This window comes from Ochotona princeps, chromosome 8, assembly GCF_030435755.1.
Source record: "Ochotona princeps isolate mOchPri1 chromosome 8, mOchPri1.hap1, whole genome shotgun sequence".
NCBI lineage: Eukaryota > Metazoa > Chordata > Mammalia > Lagomorpha > Ochotonidae > Ochotona > Ochotona princeps.
In genome coordinates this window covers 63,052,586-63,072,160 of record NC_080839.1, presented here as the reverse complement: position 1 = coordinate 63,072,160, position 19,575 = coordinate 63,052,586, and the positions used below count along the sequence as shown (strand labels likewise).

At 45.2% G+C, this 19,575-nt stretch overlaps 1 protein-coding gene across 1 annotated transcript in view; it reads right to left on the bottom strand.

The window, feature by feature from the left end:
* Positions 1-1,038: 1,038 nt before the first annotated feature.
* RBKS (ribokinase) overlaps positions 1,039-19,575 on the bottom strand; it is a 104,655-nt gene continuing 86,118 nt past the window's right edge. Inside the window, exon 8 of the mRNA XM_004582696.4 lies at positions 1,039-1,457. Coding sequence (XP_004582753.1) covers positions 1,284-1,457 — 174 coding nt within the window. The 3' untranslated portion in view covers positions 1,039-1,283. The remainder of the gene's footprint in view (positions 1,458-19,575) is intronic.

Here is a 19,575-nt window from a genome sequence, read left to right as displayed (position 1 = left end):
TGGTTGATCACAGGGTTCACTGGAGCGTGTTCCCACATGGACTTATGCTCTCCTAGGCTGCACACCTTCTTAGGCTACTGTTTCCCATGCCTTTTCAAAATTGTGCAGTTTCCTTTTTTTTTTTTTCAAATCCCTGGTTTAAGAGGTTTTATTTTTTTGGTAACTCTTCTCCATACCTGAAGCTTCTGTATGGGAGAGTAACGGTGACTAGCCAGCCACAAGCAGTAAGAAACCAACGCTGTCTCTGGATACCAGTGTTCCAGCCTCACAGCCCCATCTGCATCTCAGAGGCAATGCAGGGCAGTTCTCTAAAAACAGAATTAGATGGCGGCAGTTGGCGAGCCTCTGGGGCTTGTGGCATAGTCAGTCAGCTCTTTTATGGCATCTCATTATCACTCTGATTCAAAGCAATCATCAGTGAGATCTTAGCTATTTTTAGCTTAAAAGTATACACAATGGTCTTGGGTTACAAGACAAATCTACTGATTTTAGCTAAGCCAACGTAAAGGATATGGGGTATGCATGGATCCCCCTTTTTAAAAAAACTTAACATTTGGCTTAACAAATGTCTTGCAGTGTTCAGCTTACAGTCTGAATATGTCCCAGAGGTTGTGCTTAATTTGCAAAAATTCAGTTTTTACAGCACTTGAGTAACATTTACTGCTTTGGTTCTACGCATTGTTGGCCATAGCCCCTAATATAAGTGTACATAGAACTTTAGTAATTTGTTGACAACAGAGCTTGCCAGTCCCTGAATACTGGTAGTATTGCATTTCTTAACTGGAATTTTAAAAGTAAGACTTACTTATTTTTATTGGAAAGTCAGATATACAGAGAGGATAGACAGGAAGATCTGTCCATTGATTCACTCCCTAAGCAGCCGCAGTGTCTGGAGCTGAGCTGATCCAAAGCCAGGAGCCTGGGTCTCCCACGTGAGTGCAGGGTCCCAAGAATTTGTGCTGTCCTCAGCTGCTTTCCCAGGCCACAGGCAGGGAGCTGGATGGGAAGTGGAGCCACCAGGATTAGAACCAGCGCCCATATGGGATCCTGGCATGTTCAAGGTGAGGACTTTGGCCATGAGACTACCGTGCTAGGCCCTCCTAACTTGAATTTTAAATTCTGGTTGGCTCTGCAGATGCATCAATAGCAAAGTAAATAGTAAATGAAGATGACTTTAGTAACTGAACATATTTGCAAGTAAAGAGAACAGGACATTTTTTTTTAATAAATCTTAGCTATGAGTTGCAGATCCTGAGTCTGTTTTATGTGGGGGTTAACAGCAATCAAAATAGAGTAAGTGGAAGGTCTTTTTTGTATGGAAAAGATGTCTGTGTCCCCGTAGACTGGACGCTGACTGCTGCGATGAAATTGGATCTCTTGAGCATTTCTTCCCAGGACAGATGTGGATAATAAGCCAGGTAGAAGGCCAGTGCTCCCACGAAACTGTCACCAGCACCCTGTAAATAAAAGCACAATTGTGCAGATAAGCAGGCAATCTGGTGCCTAAGCTACTCACTTTAGAAATATTAAGCGCCCATTTTGAATAACTTCAGATCTAAAGAAAAGGTAGAGGATAGTACAGAATTTCCAAATGCCCCACACCCAGTTCTGTTAACATTTTATGTGGGGCACATTTATCACAATAAAATCACTGGAAGTAGCTGTTCATACTTTATTTGGATTTACTAGATTTGTGTAGTGTCCCTTTTCTGTTCCAGGATCTATCTGGAATATCCTATTGCATTTAATTGTCATGTTTCCCTAAACTCAGGTAGGCTATCACAGTTTTAGACATGCTTTTTGAGAACTAGTGAAGTATTTTGTAGAATGTACCTCAATTGAGATCTACTTATGGTCAGATTGGCTTAGCTTGGGGGAGGAAGACCATAGAGATGAAGTGTCACACATCAAATCAGCAGTATACAGTAGCAACATTTTTCCAAGGATGATGTTACTCTTAGTCACCTGTCCCAGGCGGTCTTTGCCAGGTTTTTTCACTGTGAAGTTACTTTGTTATCTTTTTACATTGTATGCTTCAGAAGCAAGCCACAAGGCATGTTAGGAAGAGGTAGGAAGTTAATGAAGTGTCTGGTTATGATTCGGAGATCTGGGACCCGGCGGCATGGCCTAGCGGCTAAAGTCCTCATCTTGAAAGCCCCCGGGGTCCCATATGGGCGCCGGTTCTGGTCCCGGCAGCTCCACTTCCCATCCAGCTCCCTGCTTGTGGCCTGGGAAAGCAGTCGAGGATGGCCCAATGCATTAGGACACTGCACCCGCGTGGGAGACCCGGAAGAGGTTGCAGGTTCCCGGCTTTGGATCAGTGCGCACCGGCCCGTTGTGCTCACTTGGGGAGTGAAACATCGGACGGAAGATCTTCCTCTCTGTCTCTCCTCCTCTGTGTATATCTGGCTGTAATAAAATGAATAAATCTTTAAAAAAAATGATTTGGAGATCTGTATGGGATTTTTGTCTCTCACATTCATTCATCTTTATATCCATAAGATCTGGGTATATGTTCTTTTAGGCTATACCTGAAATGCCAGCATTGTTTTTACTCATATTGTTCAGGCTTGGGCCACCGGCAATTTTTCTGTTGGCTCTGAGTTTGTTCCCCTGACGTACCCCATCATTTCATCTTGCATTGCTTTTCTCGTTTTCGGCATTCAAGGTGCTCTGGGCCCACCTTCTGTGTTCCTGCCCTCACCGGACAATCAGTTAAAATGCTGGGAGTTCTGACAGCCACTCAGATTCTGATTCCAAAGCCAACAGAGAGTCAGAGTGGGTCTCTCCCTTTGTCTCAGAGCTTTGTTCTCCAGAGCTTCAGCCTGGAGAAGGACCCACAGGAACCAAGCAAAAAATATCCTGAGAAAGCCCATTGATCTCTGCCTTCAGACAGGATAGCTCTTTATTGTATGTTCGTTAACAGATGTGTGCTTAAAACAATATGTGATCACAGTCTTCCTTGAGAAGCCGTTCTGATATTCAACAGTTTTCTGGATTATTTTCTACCTTTTCCCAGTTTGTTGGCTCCTTAGCCCCAGGACTTTGAGTAGCAAACTTTGGGGCTGGTCTTCAGCCTTCACTGCGAGTCCTGACATGCAAGACTATGGTGGCTGCATTTGGAATAGTAATGTGCTATGTGCCTGGCACTGAGAAGGATTTGACTGAACCAATAGTAAAGTTCATGCTGGGTGAAATGTTGAGTAGCGTGGCAATGTTTATAAATGTCTTTGGGTTTGAAGAAAGCCTCCCTGAAGAAGGGAATCCTTACAGATGAAGCAGATTTACAGGACAGCCTCAGAGGACAGAAACCTAGAGGGAGGAAACCATAGAGTTAGCTCAACAGTCTCTGAATGGCTTCAACGAGAAGAATAACGTTTCCCTTGTCTACGTGTATGAACAGGCAGTATCCCAGTTGCTAAGGGATCTTAGTGCTGTGGGTATGAATTCAATTCTTCCTTCCCATAATGGTTTGGAGTGCTTGTGTTCTCTGCAACATGTACCTGAAGGATGCAATGAAAAAATACAGATATGGTGGCTGTCCTTCCTGAGGTTGCTGCAAAGGCCTGAAACCAGAGGAACCATGATCTGTACTGAGCATGTACCACGAAAAGTTGGAAATGCCACAAAACATGAAGAAATATGGCAAACTCAAGGGTTCCAAGTCTTGATTCCTTGTTAGAATTGAAGGCTTGAATGTAAAAAGCAAAACAGAAGATTTAAATGGATATCTTTATAACTCGTGTGAAACCACAAATAAGTAAACTCAAAAAGCATATGAAAAATGAGATTTTGAGAAAAAAATTTTAAGTATGTCCAAAGACACTGTTAACAAAAAGATTAAAAAAAAAATAGTTGGGAAGCATTCTTGTAATACATATGTCATATTCTTAATCTTCAAAGAACAATTTCAGATTGTCAGGAAAAACAAAATCTAAAAATGGGTAAAATATAGATTGTAAAAATACAGATCTGTAATTTCAGAAAACCATAAATAAATGGTGAATAAACACATGAAAATATGTACAAATGACTAGGAACTGTGTATGTCTTTTGTCCCAGAAATCCCTTTCCACGAATCTCCACAGGAGTAAAGGCCATAGTAAGCACAAAGATGCTTAGTGTGGCATGATTTCCAGAAGGCCAAACACTGGGAACACCATCAGATAGGGGAATGGATGGGTAAACTTTGATACATTCTTGTTAAGGAGAGCATGGCAGCTATTAAGAAAACATAAGCAATACATGTACATGCCTGGAAAAATAGTTATTTTTAGGCTAACAAAGGAGATTCATCATGATGAACCCATCATGATTTCACATTTAGGAGAAAAAAGAAGGGAAAAAGAAAAATATCTGCCTGGAGGGTCTTCAAAAGGTCCATGGAGATAAAAAACGTGGAGCTAGTGTTATAGCTTGGCACGTCAAAATAAGTGCCAATTTGAGTCTTGGCTGCTCCACTGCTGATCCAACTTCCTGATTAGGTACTAAATTCTATTTTCCATAAAAGAAAAAAGATCTTATTTGCAAGGTATGCAGGCAAGGTTATTTTTCTTTTTATGTGCTTTTGTATTGCTTGCTTTGTTAAAAGCTGGTAATTCTTTTCCAAATTTTTAAGAAATATATTAAGAATGCTTAATTTTATTTGGAAGGCACAGGGAAATAGCTTTCGTTTGCTGGTTTAATCACCAAAGGCTCATAATTGGGGGCTGGGTCAGGCTGGAGCCAGGAAAACTTCATCTGGGTTTCCTGGATCAGTGAGTGAGCCAAGTGGTTGAGCCATCATCTGCTGCCTTCCAGGGTGAACATTAACAGGAGGCTAGATCAGAAGCAGAGGTGAGACTGAAAGCCAGGTACTCTGATGTGGAAGATGGGCCTCTGTAGAGGCGACTTCACTTCTGTGCCACATCTTTTTTTTTTTTTTAAGATTTATTATTTTTGTTGGAAAGATCTAGAGAGAGAGAGAGAGGTAAAGAGAGAGAGAGCACTTCTATGCATTGGTTCACTCCCCTAAATGGCCACAACGGCCAGAGCTGAGCTGATCTGAAACCAGGAACCAGAAGCTTCTTCTAGGTTTCCCCTAAAAGGTACAGGGGCACAAATACTTGAGCCATTCTCTGGGGCTTGCAGGCAATAAGAAAACTGGTTGGGAAATGGACCAGCCAGGACACAAACTGGTATCCATATGGGATGCCAGTCTTTGCATGCAGAGAATTAGCAAATTGATCCACTGCACCAGCCCCTGTAACACATCTTGCTCCAGGTAATAAAAATATGTGATGAGTAGGTAAGCCTCACTCTGTGCCTCCTTTGCCTTCACGTGTGGTCTGACCACAGCAGAGGCACAGGATCACGGGAGATGATGTAGCATCACTGATGGAAATCAGATTTACATATCTTGTTAGCTAGTTGGGTATTTTTTGGCTGCAGACAGTATTTTTAAGAAAGGTTTAAAAATATACCTATATGAAAATATTCTATTGAAAGCATTTCAGTTATCATCCTTTATTGGCAAAGCTGGAAGATACAATGTTTGGTAGAACAGTGTGTACTAGGAGCATTATTTAGGGAACAGTGGTTTTTTATAGCTTGATTTTCCTTCATTCTCAAGGGTGTATCATGTGTTGATGAGACCCAGAAGCCTTCCTGTATTAAAGATGGGGAGGTTCCTTACAAAGAAAACTCTAGACTAGGTGATCTCATTGGAGAATTCTTGTAAAGATTAAAGTGAGAAATAATACTAATTCTACATGGATCCTTTCAGAAAATAGAGGAGGTGAGGTAGCACTTCCAAAATGATTTGCTAAGGACAACATTGCCTGGACACCAAAATCACAGAATGGCATTACAAGAGAAAAAAATCAATATCCATCATAAATATGGATGCAAAAATCTTTTCCTAAAACATTTAAAATCAAATGGATATAATTTACGTATATATAGCATATATACATACATATGATAATATATCATGACCAATTTGAATTATCCAAGAAATGCAAGACTGGTTTAGCATTAAGAAAATTAATATAGTTGGACCAACCTTATGCTAATAGCAATAGGAACAGAAAAAGTATTTGACAAAATTATTTATTCATCCATGATAAAGATTTAGGATATTTGGAATGGAAGCATTTGTGAAAAATGTATAGTTAAATCACAGACAGTGAGAAAGACTGAGTGCTTCCCTATCAAGGCTGTAATCAAATTAAAGATGTCTGTTCTTGTTACTTTTGTTAAGCATTTACATTGACATGGGGCCAGTGGTGTAGCTAGCTAATCCTCAGCCTTCGAGCAGTGTATTCCATATGGGCACGAGTTTGTGTTTTGGCTGCTCCACATCCCATCCAGCTCCCTGCTTGTGGCCTGGGAAAGCAGCAGAGGATGGCCCATGTCCTTGGGCCCTGCACCCACATGGGAGACCCAGAAGAAGCTCCCACCTTACAACAGATTTTCTCCATGTTGCTGCAATAGTATAGTCCTTCATAAGGAGTCATAATTCCATCAGTCTGTTATTTAAGTGTGACCCGACATTGCTAGTACACGCAATGTCAGACAGTCCAGCATCCTATTGTTTACACATTTCCAACAGTTTCATTGGGAGTCCATCTTTGATTTGGAAGCAGGGATGCATACTGCATTGTATTGTCACATCTGGATATGGTAGTCCCTATTGCTCCATCACTATGTATTCCCATAAATGATAAGCCATGAAATAAGGTCAGCAACCGATGTGAAATAGAACAACAGCAGCCTCAACAACAAAAAAATTACCATGAAAAAACGCACCACTGAGTAACCAACGCATAGGTGACAGAACACAAAGTCTCTTAGGTAAAATGATGCCACTGTGTAATCCATGAGCCAGTGATGAATTAAACAAAAGAAAAGAAAGTATTTGGAAGGAATGAAACTGAAATAAAAAACATCAAAACACATGGGATGCAGCCAAAAAAAACCCCAGTATGGAACGGGTTATTGAGGTTACACTTTGCATGATGGTTTCCTTATATTAGAGAGAACATATGGTATTTGTTCTTTTGGGATTGACTTATTTCACTGAACATAATGGGCTCTAGTTAGGGTCATCTAGTTGCAAATGGTATAATTTCATCATTAAGAGACTTTTAAGAGGTGGAATATTATTCCTGTAGATTGAATACCAATCACAATAAAATTCTCCAGTGATAATTGTTAAAAATTGGCACATGGGGCACTCGTGTTGTGGCATAGTGGATTAAACCACTGTGATACTGACATCCCCTTTTGGAAAGCTGGTTTAATTTCCAATTACCACACTTCTGATGTAACTCCCTGCCAATGCACCCAAGTCAGCAGCAGAAGATGGCCCAAGTACTGGGGTCTCTGCCATCCATGTGGGAGACTGGGCTGGGGTTCCTTGCGCTGATCTTCAGCTTGGGCCAGTCTTGGCTGCTGTGGTCATTTGAGGAATGACCCAGGAGGGACGATTCTGTGTCTCTGTCTCTCCTTCTCCCTATATCACTCTGCCTTTCAAACAAACAAATAGTAAATAAATATATTTTTAAATTGGAAATTCAAAATGCTTGGATAGCAAAACACTTTTGAAAAAGCAGAGTTGGAGGGCATAAACTCTGCAGACTTGTGACTACAGAGATCAGTGAGACTGATGTGAGGTCAGACACGCACAGCACATGAACAGAAGAACCGGGACAGTTGGTCAATTTCTTTTAATTAAACAGTTGTATCTGAAGCATAGATGGATGCATTCACATTTAGAGCTCTCATCCACTGCTCACAGCCCCCACATGCCTAACGTGTCTAGGACTGGGCTGGCTTGAAATGGGATCCTTGAACTCCATCTGAATCTTCCACACGAGAGTGGCCGGGGTGTGGGCAGGGACCGAGTGCTTAGGCCATCATCGTGGCCTCCCAGAACCTCTGCATTGGCAGGACGCTGGAACTGGGAGGAAGCCAGGAACTGAACCCATGCATTCTGTTATGGGAGGCAGGCATCTTACTTGCTAGGCCAAATTCTGGCCTTGGTTAATTTGTTTTCAAAACAGGTACTAAAAGTAATTCAAGAGGAAGGGACAGACTCCTCAACAAGAGGCATGGGCAGGAAACAGACATTCACATGAAAAACATGAACCTTTACAGCATATGTGACGACTTAAAATGGTTCAGAGACTTAAATGTAAGAGTTAACAGAGGTTTTAGAATAAAATGGGATACCTATGAAACTGTGTCACATAATACAATGTAATTAATGAATTAAAAATAAAAAAAATAAAAATAAAAGAATAAAATGGGAGAAAATCTTGGTAACCTTTCCCTAGGCAAAGTTCTTAGGAGCGTAAAAGCTCAAAACATGTAAAAAATAGACACTGAACTTGACAATTTAATAAAAATTTTGCACTTCAAAGAATATTAAAAGGTAAGCCATGGACCATGAGACAATATTTGCGAAACAGTGGATGATGGATTCTTATAATACAACCCGTTAAAACAAACATTCCAGTAAAAATGACCAAAAGATTTTAAGACTTAATCAAAAAAGATAATTAGATGGTAAATAACTATTAACATCATTAGACACTAGAAACGCTTCAGAACACACAATGAGATGCCATTACACAAATATCTACTATAAAGACTGCAGCCCAAAAATATATATATCTAAGGGTTTTGCAGTTGTGCAGCAACTGGGAACTCTTTAAGTACTGCTTGTGGAAATGCAAAATAATGTAGAATTTTGGAAACTAGTTTGGTATTTCCTCCTCATGTTAAACATACACTTAAATAGCTCAGCAGTTCTACTCCTGGATATTTCTCTAAGACAAAGCAAAACATATATCCATTGCTTCCCAGGCTTTTGGTCAGGATCAAATGTTAAACGTATATTCACCAGGGAGCATTGTGACATAGTGGGTAAAACCTGTTTGCCATTTCCGCATCAAATATGGATGCTGCTTTGAGGTGCAGCTGTTCCACTTCTGATCCAGCTCCCTGCTAATGGCCAGGGAGAAGCAGGGACGATGGCTGAAGTGCCTGAGCCCCTGCCAGCCACAGGAGATACCCACATGAAGCTCCAGGTTTCTGTCATCAGCCTGGTCCAGACTCAGTCATTGTGGCCATGTGGGGAGTGAAACAGAGGATGAAATACCTCTCTCCTGTCTCTCTTTCTGTAACTGTGACTTTCAAATACATTGGTAATTCCTAAGAAAAGAATAAAAACCATATAAAAAAGACCCATTTGTCAGTGTTCATAGCAAAACTATTTATAGTCACTTCAAACTGGAAGCAAGCCAGGCATTCCTGAAGTGATGAGTGGACACACAAGCTGGTACAGCCATGTCCTGTAGTAACTGCTGTGGAATACAAAGGAAGCAGCTGCTGATACAGTGACTTGGATGAGTCTGGAAAGCATTGTGCTAAGTGAAAGAAGTGAGGCTCAGGAGGACGTCACACTGAGTGGTTTCTGTGAGGGCTAATTTTATGTGCTGACTTCACTGGGTGAGGGCCACCAGAGAGCTGGTAAAACATTCTGGGTGTGTCAGGTAATGACTACCATATTTAAGTCAATGGAGTAATGGAAAGCCACCCTCACCCATATGGGTGGATATCATCCAATCCACTAAGGTCCCAGATAAAACAAGCAGGAGGAAATGCAAACCTTTCCACCAGCTGGGACACCCTGAATCTGCTCCCCACTGGACCTGCCAATCAGTTCTTAGTCCTCAGACCTTGAACTGAATTGTATCTGCCACTGGGCTTTCCCGGATTTCAGGATTTATTTGTACCCAAACAAGTTTTATCTTAATTTTCCATGAACCTTTCCTAGGATCTTATTTCTTTTTTTTTTTTTAAAGACTTATTCATTTTATTACAGCCAGATATACACAGAGGAGGAGAGACAGAGAGGAAGATCTTCCATCCGATGATTCACTCCCCAAGTGAGCCGCAACGGGCCGACGTGCGCCGATCCGAAGCCGGGAACCAGGAACCTCTTCTGGGTCTCCCACATGGGTGCAGGGTCCCAATGCATTGGGCCGTCCTCAACTGCTTTCCCAGGCCACAAGCAGGGAGCTGGATGGGAAGTGGAGCTGCCGGGACCAGAACCGGCGTCCATATGGGACCCCGGGGGCTTTCAAGATGAGGACTTTAGCTGCTAGGCCACGCCGCCGGGCCCAGGATCTTATTTCTATCCTATTGATTCTGTTTTCTCATGACCTCTAGATAGTTTCATTTAAATGAAATACTAGAAAAAGCAGGTGTATAGATAGCAACAATAAGGTCATCAGGGGCTAAGTATTGCAGCACAGGCAACTTTCTGGGGTGTTAGAAAATCAGAATTGTTTTCAATGGTGGTTAGATATAAAATTTTATATACCTAAAATTTTATTGTGTGAAAATAGCTCAATGCAGCTGATTAAAAAAGATGTATTTAATTGAAAGGGAAAAAGTAGAACAGATTGAGCGAGTTTGAGTGCCCATCTGTTGGTTCCTTTTGCAGATGACCGTAGTCACCAGGGCTGGGCTAAGCCAGGCCACGTACAGGAGCCAGGGACTCAATGCAGACCTGCCATATGGATGGTAGGGGTCCAACTACCTGAGCTCCCAGGGAGTGCATCAACAGGGAGCTGGAATCGGGAATGGATGATGACTTTAACCTAGACATTCTTACTTGGGATTCAGGCATTCCAAGGAGCATCTCACCACTGTGCAAATAAACAACTCCAGCTATTTTTTTTTTTTGTAAGGCTGTGTTTATGCTTGTGGGGTGTGTGCCTATGTGTGTGTCGAGTTATACAGGAATGTAAAGTTTGAAAACCTTGACAGTTATTTCCTGGACTTTACTACGTAGTGATTAACTCCCAAGTACATGGTTGGGATAATTACGGAGACTTACTGTGGACCAGGCTTGATTGAGTGTTTTGATAGACATATTGGAACATATTTGTCCTTATACTGAGAACTCTAATTCTATGTCCGTTCTGCTGTAAAGATTTACTTCTGTTGGCAGTGTGGGCTTGGAAGTCATATCTTCTGTGTTTGAATGTTGGTTTTGCCACTTACTAGCTTTATGACATTGGGAAAATTAATGTAAATTCTGTGATTTTTTTTCTTATAGATAAATGAAATGATTAACATCTCCCTAATAGGAATTTTGTGAAGGACAAAAACCAATGTAACAACTGCCAGTTCAATAAAAGGCAATGCTGAAATTATTTTCTTTGCATCTGGATTCAGCATGGTGCTCAGCACATGGCTAACTCAATTTTTGCTTTTTGGAACTTTCTGGAATGTTTTGTCTTCAGTATTTTCTTCCCAAAATATACTTTTTTTTTTTCTCTAGAGGGTGATTTCTCTTCAGTCCTTAAGAACTTAAGGTGTCTGGTGGAGGGAGATGTGGGAGAGCGGGCAGGACCAGCAGGTGTAAATCAGGGTGAGGGGACTGGGTCCTTCTGGGCTTCCTGAGAGCCACTCCTGACTATTTCACATCCAGCTTGGGAAGACACTTGCTTTGGAAATGCCCTGAGGACTGCGTCCTCCACTGTGTTTTGAACAATTACCTTCTTAATGACCTTGTCCTTGAGACATATCCATGCTGCTGCCTTTGTGAGCATGGCCATTGTGATTTTTCTTAGTTATTTCGAAAGCGAGGGATATTTCTGACTGGTGGTTGTTTGGATCTGTGGATGTGGAAACCATGGATAGGAAGGGCTGTATGGGCTGACCTCATTTTGTCTTTATACTGATCCTCCCACCACCCCTTCCAACCTCAGGGGTGAAAAACACTAACGCACCAGGGAGCATTCAAGTGTTGGAGATGTGCAGTGATTTACTGGATCACATGACTAGTAAATGGCAGAGCTGCAGCTCTGCACGCGGACCAGCTGCCTGCAAGCAGCTCCCAGGCCACCCAGCCGTGTTTGTTGGAGGCAGGCATGGAGGAAATAAGCAAGGAGATCACAGGGCTGAAAAGAATTTGACTTGTAATCCTCTGTTCATGTAGGTCCCTGAGTACTTGGTGCTGAGTATTTTGGTACAGACCAACAGTCAGGGACAATTTGGAACTCCTTAGGGTGGATGCCTCATCTCTGCCCCGCTCCCTGCCCCATCTCCTGCTGCCTGGCTCTGTGCTCTAAGTTACCCTGACTTCCTGGTCCGTGTTCTCCTCTAAGTAGCCAGAGAGCCCTTGCTGAACTCCCTGTGACTTGCCTTTGTTTTGTGGCAATGAAAGTTGAGGTTAGGTTGTCTTGGTCCAGAGTTACCTGATAGCTTCATTGTTAAATCTATTTATACACAAGGCTTTTAAGTGCCAATAAATTACTTGCCTGTTGATTTACATCTCCAGTGTAACTATTTTTATATGTTGGCTGGTATGATTTTTTTTTAAAGGAAAGTGCTTTAAAAGTGGAGGCTGTATTGTATCACCGTGATTCTCCTGTAACTGAAGTGCCTTCCAATCAATCATTCTGAAATAATGGAGTAGTTCTCACTGACACAACATGATGGTTTTAACCTTTAACTGAAAATTATTTTTTTGCCAAATGGGTGATGATATAATTCACCTTCCTTCAATAAAGACACCCGGGTGGCTACTCTTTAGACCTCACAGTGATTTCCTCAGAATGACATGGCCTTCTACAGCTCTTTCTTCCTGCTCCCTGGTGGTAGGCCTTTCCCACCCCAGGGTTCCTGGAAGCTCAGGGGCATCAGGGAAGTGAGGTGATAGCCAAGCAGCTCCTGGGATACCTGGGACTTCTAGGTGGTGAGTGAAGGGTAGAAGGCAGTGGGGATGGTACTCTAGGACAGCCATGAGGTGACCCAAGAGGCAGAAGCTCCTGGGGACACTGTCCCCAGGATTTTGAGGTTGGGCTGGAGTGGCCAGCCTCTGCTGCCAGGACTTGGGGCAATGCTGTCACGGGGACTCTGGCATGTTATCCCTCTATTTCTCCCTTTCAAGCTATTCTGTCTGCCTAACTGTCCCACTCCCCTTTTCCTCCCATACTCCATGCTTGCCTGAGGCCCTGGACTGTGATCCTGGGTCTGTTGTTTTGCTGAACCTACCACTCACACTCCAACCTTCCAGAGCTCTGCCCGCTGGTGTCAATTGGAGCCCAGTGATAACCCCTGTGGAGCAGGGCCGGTAGTGTGGGGGAGGGGTGGAGTGCGCTGCAGCCCCAGCAGAGTATGCTTATGGGGGGTGTGTTGGCTCTTTTTCTGGAGGCTTTGCTCAGAGTCAAGTTCACTTCTGGGTGCTTTGTGTGGTCTCGTCTTTATTTTCCCCCAAGACTCTGTGGAGGCAGGCACCTCAGGCTACGGATGGTCATGTCAAGTGGCACTATCCAAGTGTACCTAGTTCAGCCCACTCAGCTGCATGCCTACCCAGAGGGGCAACTTCCGATTTTGTACAAAGGGCCACAGAGGCCAGAAGCAGCCCTGAGTGACCCTTATTTTAAAGCCAAGACCTTTTGGGTTTCAGGGAGGCTAGAAAAGTTGTTCAGTGTAAACAAGTGGGAAATAACAGTCAAAATGTTTAGCAAAGTCATGTAGAATCCAGCAGCAGAGCAGATGGAGGAGCTATTTTGAGGGGAAAGACTGGGCTTTTGGCTACTGCTCAGATTCTCCCACTGCACCCTGGGAAGGCCTTATGTCCTCTGCAGTGAGGAGGAACGACAAAGGTGAAAGAGCGAGGTCCATGAAGCTCTAGTGATGTTTCTCGGGAAGGGTTCCAGGAGCAGAGAAGCAAATACAGACGAGGGTCATCCTGGGCAGGCATCGGGGAAGAGTCCCCTGACGAAGCAGCAAAGCTTTCGGGGAAGAAGACCTAAGACCTGTGTGAGGAAGGCAGAGTGGCCAGCAGGAGTCCAGCAGACCAGGAGACGACGGAAGGTCCTAGGAACGTGAGGACAGTATAGGAGAGGAGAGAGTTGCCCATGATGGGAGCAGGAAGTGAGGTTTAGCACAGTGGCCTTGGAGGTGGAACAGGTGATGTCACAGGACTGGGAGGCAGAAGCAGAGCAGAGAAGAGGAGGGTATCTAGAAACTATGAGATGTGCTGATGTGTCATCCTGAAGACACTGAAGGCACTCCATCAGACGTGGCATTGAGGTGGACAGACAAATGGTGATCAGATGCCAAAGTCTTCGATTAAACAGAATTTTCAGAAAGAGGGTGAAGGCTATAAATGAATTCCCCAAGTCTCAAGGATGCAAGAAATTTAACAGGAGCCCAGTAGAGTGTAGACTTGGGAGTCTAGGCAGCAAAGGGGCTGTATAACGAGTTAGTTATGGATGTAAAGCATATACTTGGGTGGGGCCTGGCGGTGTGGCCTAGCGGCTAAAGTCCTCGCCTTGAACGCACCCGGGATCCCATATGGGCACCGGTTCTAATCCTGGCGGCCCTGCTTCCCAACCAGCTCCCTGCTTGTGGCCTGGGAAAGCAATCGAGGATGGCCAAAGGCTTTGGGACCCTGCACCCATGTGGGAGACCCAGAAGAGGTCCCTGGCTTTGAATCGGCGCAGCACCGGTCGTTGCGGTCACTTGGGGAGTGAATCACTGGACGGAGGATCTTCTTCTCTGTCTCTCCTCCTCTCTGTATATCTAACTTTGTAATAAAAATAAATAAATATTTTTAAAAAAGCATATACTTGGGTGGAAATAGAATAGCCAGGGGGCTCAGGCAGGAGGTGTAGGAGGGAGAGAAGTCCTGTCAAGTTTTCCAGACTATGCTTTGCAACAGGGCCTCTTCTGGGTCCTGTCTCTCACTCTACTTACCTGATGTCTATCCTGGGCCCTGTTCCTGTTCCCACACCACTGACAGTTGTTTTCTCTTGGTGCTGTCCTGGGCACACTACCGTTCTCATTCCCCATCATTTCCCAAGTATCTCAATGACTGAATAGAGCTGATTACAAATCAGTATCTTCAGTTACCAGAATTGTGTATCTAACCACCTGTGAGTCTGGCCAACTGGCTCATGTCTCTTGCAGGCCACCCAACATGATTGACTTGAACTCAGCCTTCTGTCCCAAACTCGAGTCTTTTCTGTTTGTGGCACATCCTTTCTGTGCACATGGAGATCTTCTGGATGTCTCCCTCCACACACTTAATCACCCGCTGCCAAAGTTAAATCCAGTCTACTTCTCAAATTCGGCCTCTTGCCTTTCCCACTGTCCTACCTCTAATGCTCACATCATCTCTAGAGGACCACACAAACCTCCTCATTTGTCCTCCTGCCTCTCAACGGGCCCTTCCAAACCACCTTCTACTCTACATTGCCACAAATCTTACCACCTCATTTTCATGCCTGAAGTGCCTCAAATGTTTCTTATCTCTCTGAGGATACAACTTGAATTGAGCTCCCAGACAAGGCAACATGAGGCTTCTGAAAGCAGTCTTCCAGCACCACCTCTTACTCACTAATGGATCTTTCTTCATGGAGATACCACAACTCAGACTGTTTCTAAGACAAATTGCTACATCTTTTTCTAACATTCAACTTGGATTTTACCTTCGTCATCACATACTTATTGCCGGGCATTGTGTTCAAAGCATTGTGCTTCCCCTGACCCTGCCAGTCTAACGTTAGGTACCTCCTAGGCACTCCCCGCCCTCCTCTGTTTGGGAAGGAAGTCTGTCCTCGTTACTTCTGCATCCCGAAAGTTGCAGTGGCCCAGCCCATAGCTGAAGTAAGTGCTGATGGAATCAAGCTTGGTCAGGGACTGGTGCTGAGTGATTAGGCGAGGAGCACACACGGTCCCGAGAACGCCCTGCGGGAGGGGTCACTAGGCACAAGACTTGTGAAATCCTGGATCACAAATTCCAGCTGATAAAAAAGTGCATGCACTGGAAGAAATTAGGGGTATGGAGTGTGGCTCAGAAAACCCCCAGGGATGAAAATCTCCAGCACAGACCCCCGCCAACAGTGCAGGAATGATGTCACCGACAAGGCTTCATTTGTTAGGAATCTGTACCCACGCTGGATGATTCATTCCCCAAACTGCCCAGGGACCCTAACAGCTAAAGTCCTTGCATTCCTCCTCGATGTCTTAACGCATTCCATCTGACAAGTCGATACCACTTTCTCTTCTCTTTAAAAACTCTCTACACAAAGCTATTCAGAGCCTCAGCCACAGACATCATGTCCCTTGGGTTTTGAAAGATTTACTTATTTATTTTTATTGGACAGTCAGATATACAGAGAGGAGGAGAGAAAGGGAGGATGAACTTCCATCCGCTAACTCCCCAAGTGGCCCCAATGGCTGGAGCTGAGCCAATCCGAAGCCAGGAGCCAGGAGCTTTTCTGGGTCTCCTATATGGGTGAAGGGTCTCAAGGCCTTGGGCCGTCCTTGACTGCTTTCCCAGGCTACAAGCAGGGAGCTGGATGGGAAGTGGGACCACCAGGATATGAACTGGCACCATATAGGATCCTGGCACATGCAAGGCAAGGACTTTAGCCACTAGGCTACGGTGCTGGGCCTGTTTCTTGGGTTTTGAAGTCAGGAAAAAGCATAGGGGAGGAAACATGACTAGCTCAATGCACCACTTTTGCTAATTTTTTTATTTTGAAAGGCAGACACAAGCACACACAGAGAGCTCTTCCATCTGCTGCATCTGCTGGTTCTCTCTCTGAAATGGCCACAATAGCTGGAGGTGGGTAAGGCCCAGTGATGTGGCTTAGTGAGTTAACTGCTGCCTGCAGTGCCAGCATCCCATATGGGTACTGGTTTGAGTCTACTACTGATCCAGCCCTCTGCCTCAACCCTGTTTCAAGATTTGCCTCAACCTGGCCTGCCTGCAGCTGTTGTAGACATTTGGGGGAGTGAAACAGCAAGTGGAAAATGTCTGTCTCTCTGTCTCTGTATGTACATATGTCTGCCTTTGAAAAATAAACTTTTTAAAGATTTTTTTCCACTTATTTGAAAGGCAGAGTTAGAGAGGGAGGGAGAGACAGCATCTTCCATCTGCTGGTTCTCTCCTCAAACGGCTGCAGTTGTAGGGAGCTGGACCAGTCCAAAGCCAGGGACCAGGAGCTTCTTCCAGGTCTCCCACATGGTGCACGAGTCCAAGCACTTAGGCTGTCTTCCACTGCTTTTGTAGGTCTTGCATGTGCCAGAATCTCATATGGACACTGGTTCATGTCCCAGCTGCTCCACTTCCTTTCCAGCTCCCTGCTGAGGCCTGGGAAAACAATAGAGAATGGCCCAAAGCCTTGGAACTGCACCTATATGGGAGACCAAGAAGAAGCCCCTGGCTGCTGGCTTTGGATGGGCTCAGCTCCAGCCGTTGCAGCCACTTGGGGAGTGAACCAGTAGATGGAGAATCTTTCTCTCTCTCCTTTTCTCTGCAAATCTTCCTTTCAAATAAAAATAAATAAACCTTAAGAAAGAATGGTAAATTCAGTGCCTTTTACATGCAGTGAGTCCCCTCTGCTGCTTTACTTCGTATGCACACTACTGGGTAAAATGTTCTTGTCATGTGGGACAATGCAGTCAAACAGTTTGGAGTTAGGCAAACCTAGTTGTGATCTCTCTGCCTCCTAACGGTGTGACCTTCGGCAAGTTACTCAACTTTTCTGTGTCAATTTGTCTGTCCAATAAGGACCTACCTCAGAGGTCCACTGCAAATACTGAGTTAGATATCATAAGTCAGAGGGCCTTGGGCAGTGCCTGGCACAGAGTGGGCAATCAGCAGATGGGGACTGGATGGTATCATCTCAGGCATCCTTTTCTTGTTTCATGGTTTTGGAAGCAAAAGCCTATCATCGAGGTCAGAAGGGCCAGATAAAAATCCTAAGGGAAGAGAGGGTCACCGTCCTAGGGTACTATGGCTAGGACCAGTGGGCAGCGGGTGAGGCTGTGACTTGGCATTGCGCTTCCACCTTGGCGGAGGACAAAAATGTCTGGGCAGGTGCCCAGGAGAGACAGCTGCTCATTTGTGGCCAGTGCTTAGGAGGGAGGCGAAGCTTCAGAGAGCTGTAGCAGCGGTCTGACATGTGGGCTGGAGTCTCGGATTCCCACTCCCTGGTAGGGGTGGGGCAGATGCTTTAGGAGACCTTGAACGAGGCCATGAAGAAATTAGAGCCATGTGAAGTGAAAGGCACAAAGTTTCCTTCAGGCAGTGCAGACTGGGCAGAAGGAGCACAGGGCAAGGACAAGGAGGCCCCAGGCAGAGGCGGAGAGCGGGAAGATGGAGTTGGAGAACAGCGTGGGCTGGGGCCGCTCCCGGCACGGGAAGCCCAGCACCTCCCTCTGGACTGGGGCACTGAAGCAGCACTTCATCTTCCTCCAAGTCAGCTGGCCACCGGGCAGAGTGGCTGTCTGGGGAGAGGAGGTGGTGGCAGAGCTGGGTGGTTCTGCATGTGACAAGGTAGTTTAGAGGACATTCCTCTTGCAATGTTGGAAGTGGAAGAGCCAGCCTGCCCTGGTTCCTGGCAGATGCCAGGGTACCTGATCCATCCTCTCCGTGTGACTTGGGGTCAGCAGAAGGACCCTGACTGAAGCCATCACTGACCCAGGGTGGGCTGATCTCAACTGAGGTGCTGCCTTCCCAACAGGCTGAGTCCAAGCCCATTGAGTGTGGGGCGCTGGGGAAAAGTCTTAGATATTACAATGGTTTGTGGCCTTCCAAAGGCCACACCTGTGTGCACACACGGAGTATGTCTGTGCTATGGGAAGTCCATGGGGGAAGCTGGGGGGTGACTAGGCGATAAGAATGTTAAAAGGTTTCTTGCAGTAGGGTAGGGGTGGTAATGAATAAGGCTCTGGTCCCAAACAACTGTGCGTGGCATTGTCAGTTGCCCTTGCCAGCAAACTCTAAATTGCAAGGCACCTGGGTAGTGTTGATAGCTCTCTCCTTTCTTCCTACTGAGGCACAACTTCTTAGTCTCCTGCCAGTTTCTCTCCTGCTACCTTCAACCCATGTCTGCTGGGCCAGCAGTGAGCCCTGGGTAAGCCCCACACCCTGGGGTGAGGAATTTAGTAAGAAGGCAAGGGCCAGTGTGGCCTGAGCTCTCCTACACACAGGGCCGTGCAAGGGCTTCTCCCATGCAGGTCGACTGACTGAGTGGCCTGACTGCCAGCCTGGTGTGAGCTACCAGGCCACTGCCACAAGAGCCCAGGTCTACGGCTCGGGTCTGAATGCAGCTCCACTCACCACTGGTTTCCATTGTTAGGATGAGCTCACATCCTTTCCCTTTTCGCAGCTCCTGCTTTCCCAGACCACATCGTCCTGAGGCATTGTGATAAACAGTGACAACCTACTTTTCTTATCACTGTTGTGTAAACGCTGCTGACAAAGGAGGAGCCATGGGCCTGCCAGCAGCCTTTGTGCTTTGGCCATGTGTTCATGGGACTGCATGCTTGGCTGGCCCCTCCCCCTCACACACAGCAGTACTGCCCATCATGCACAGAGCACCACAGTGACCCTGTGTACGCTGTGGCCCAGCGTGCAGATGCCATGACACCTTCTCAGAGGTCACCATAGGTGTGGAAGCTCTGTCCAAACCCTGCCCACCGGAATTTTGAATCAGGACACAGCCCTGACCCTGACAAGGAACAATCCAGCTTTGGTGGGGCAGGTGCCTT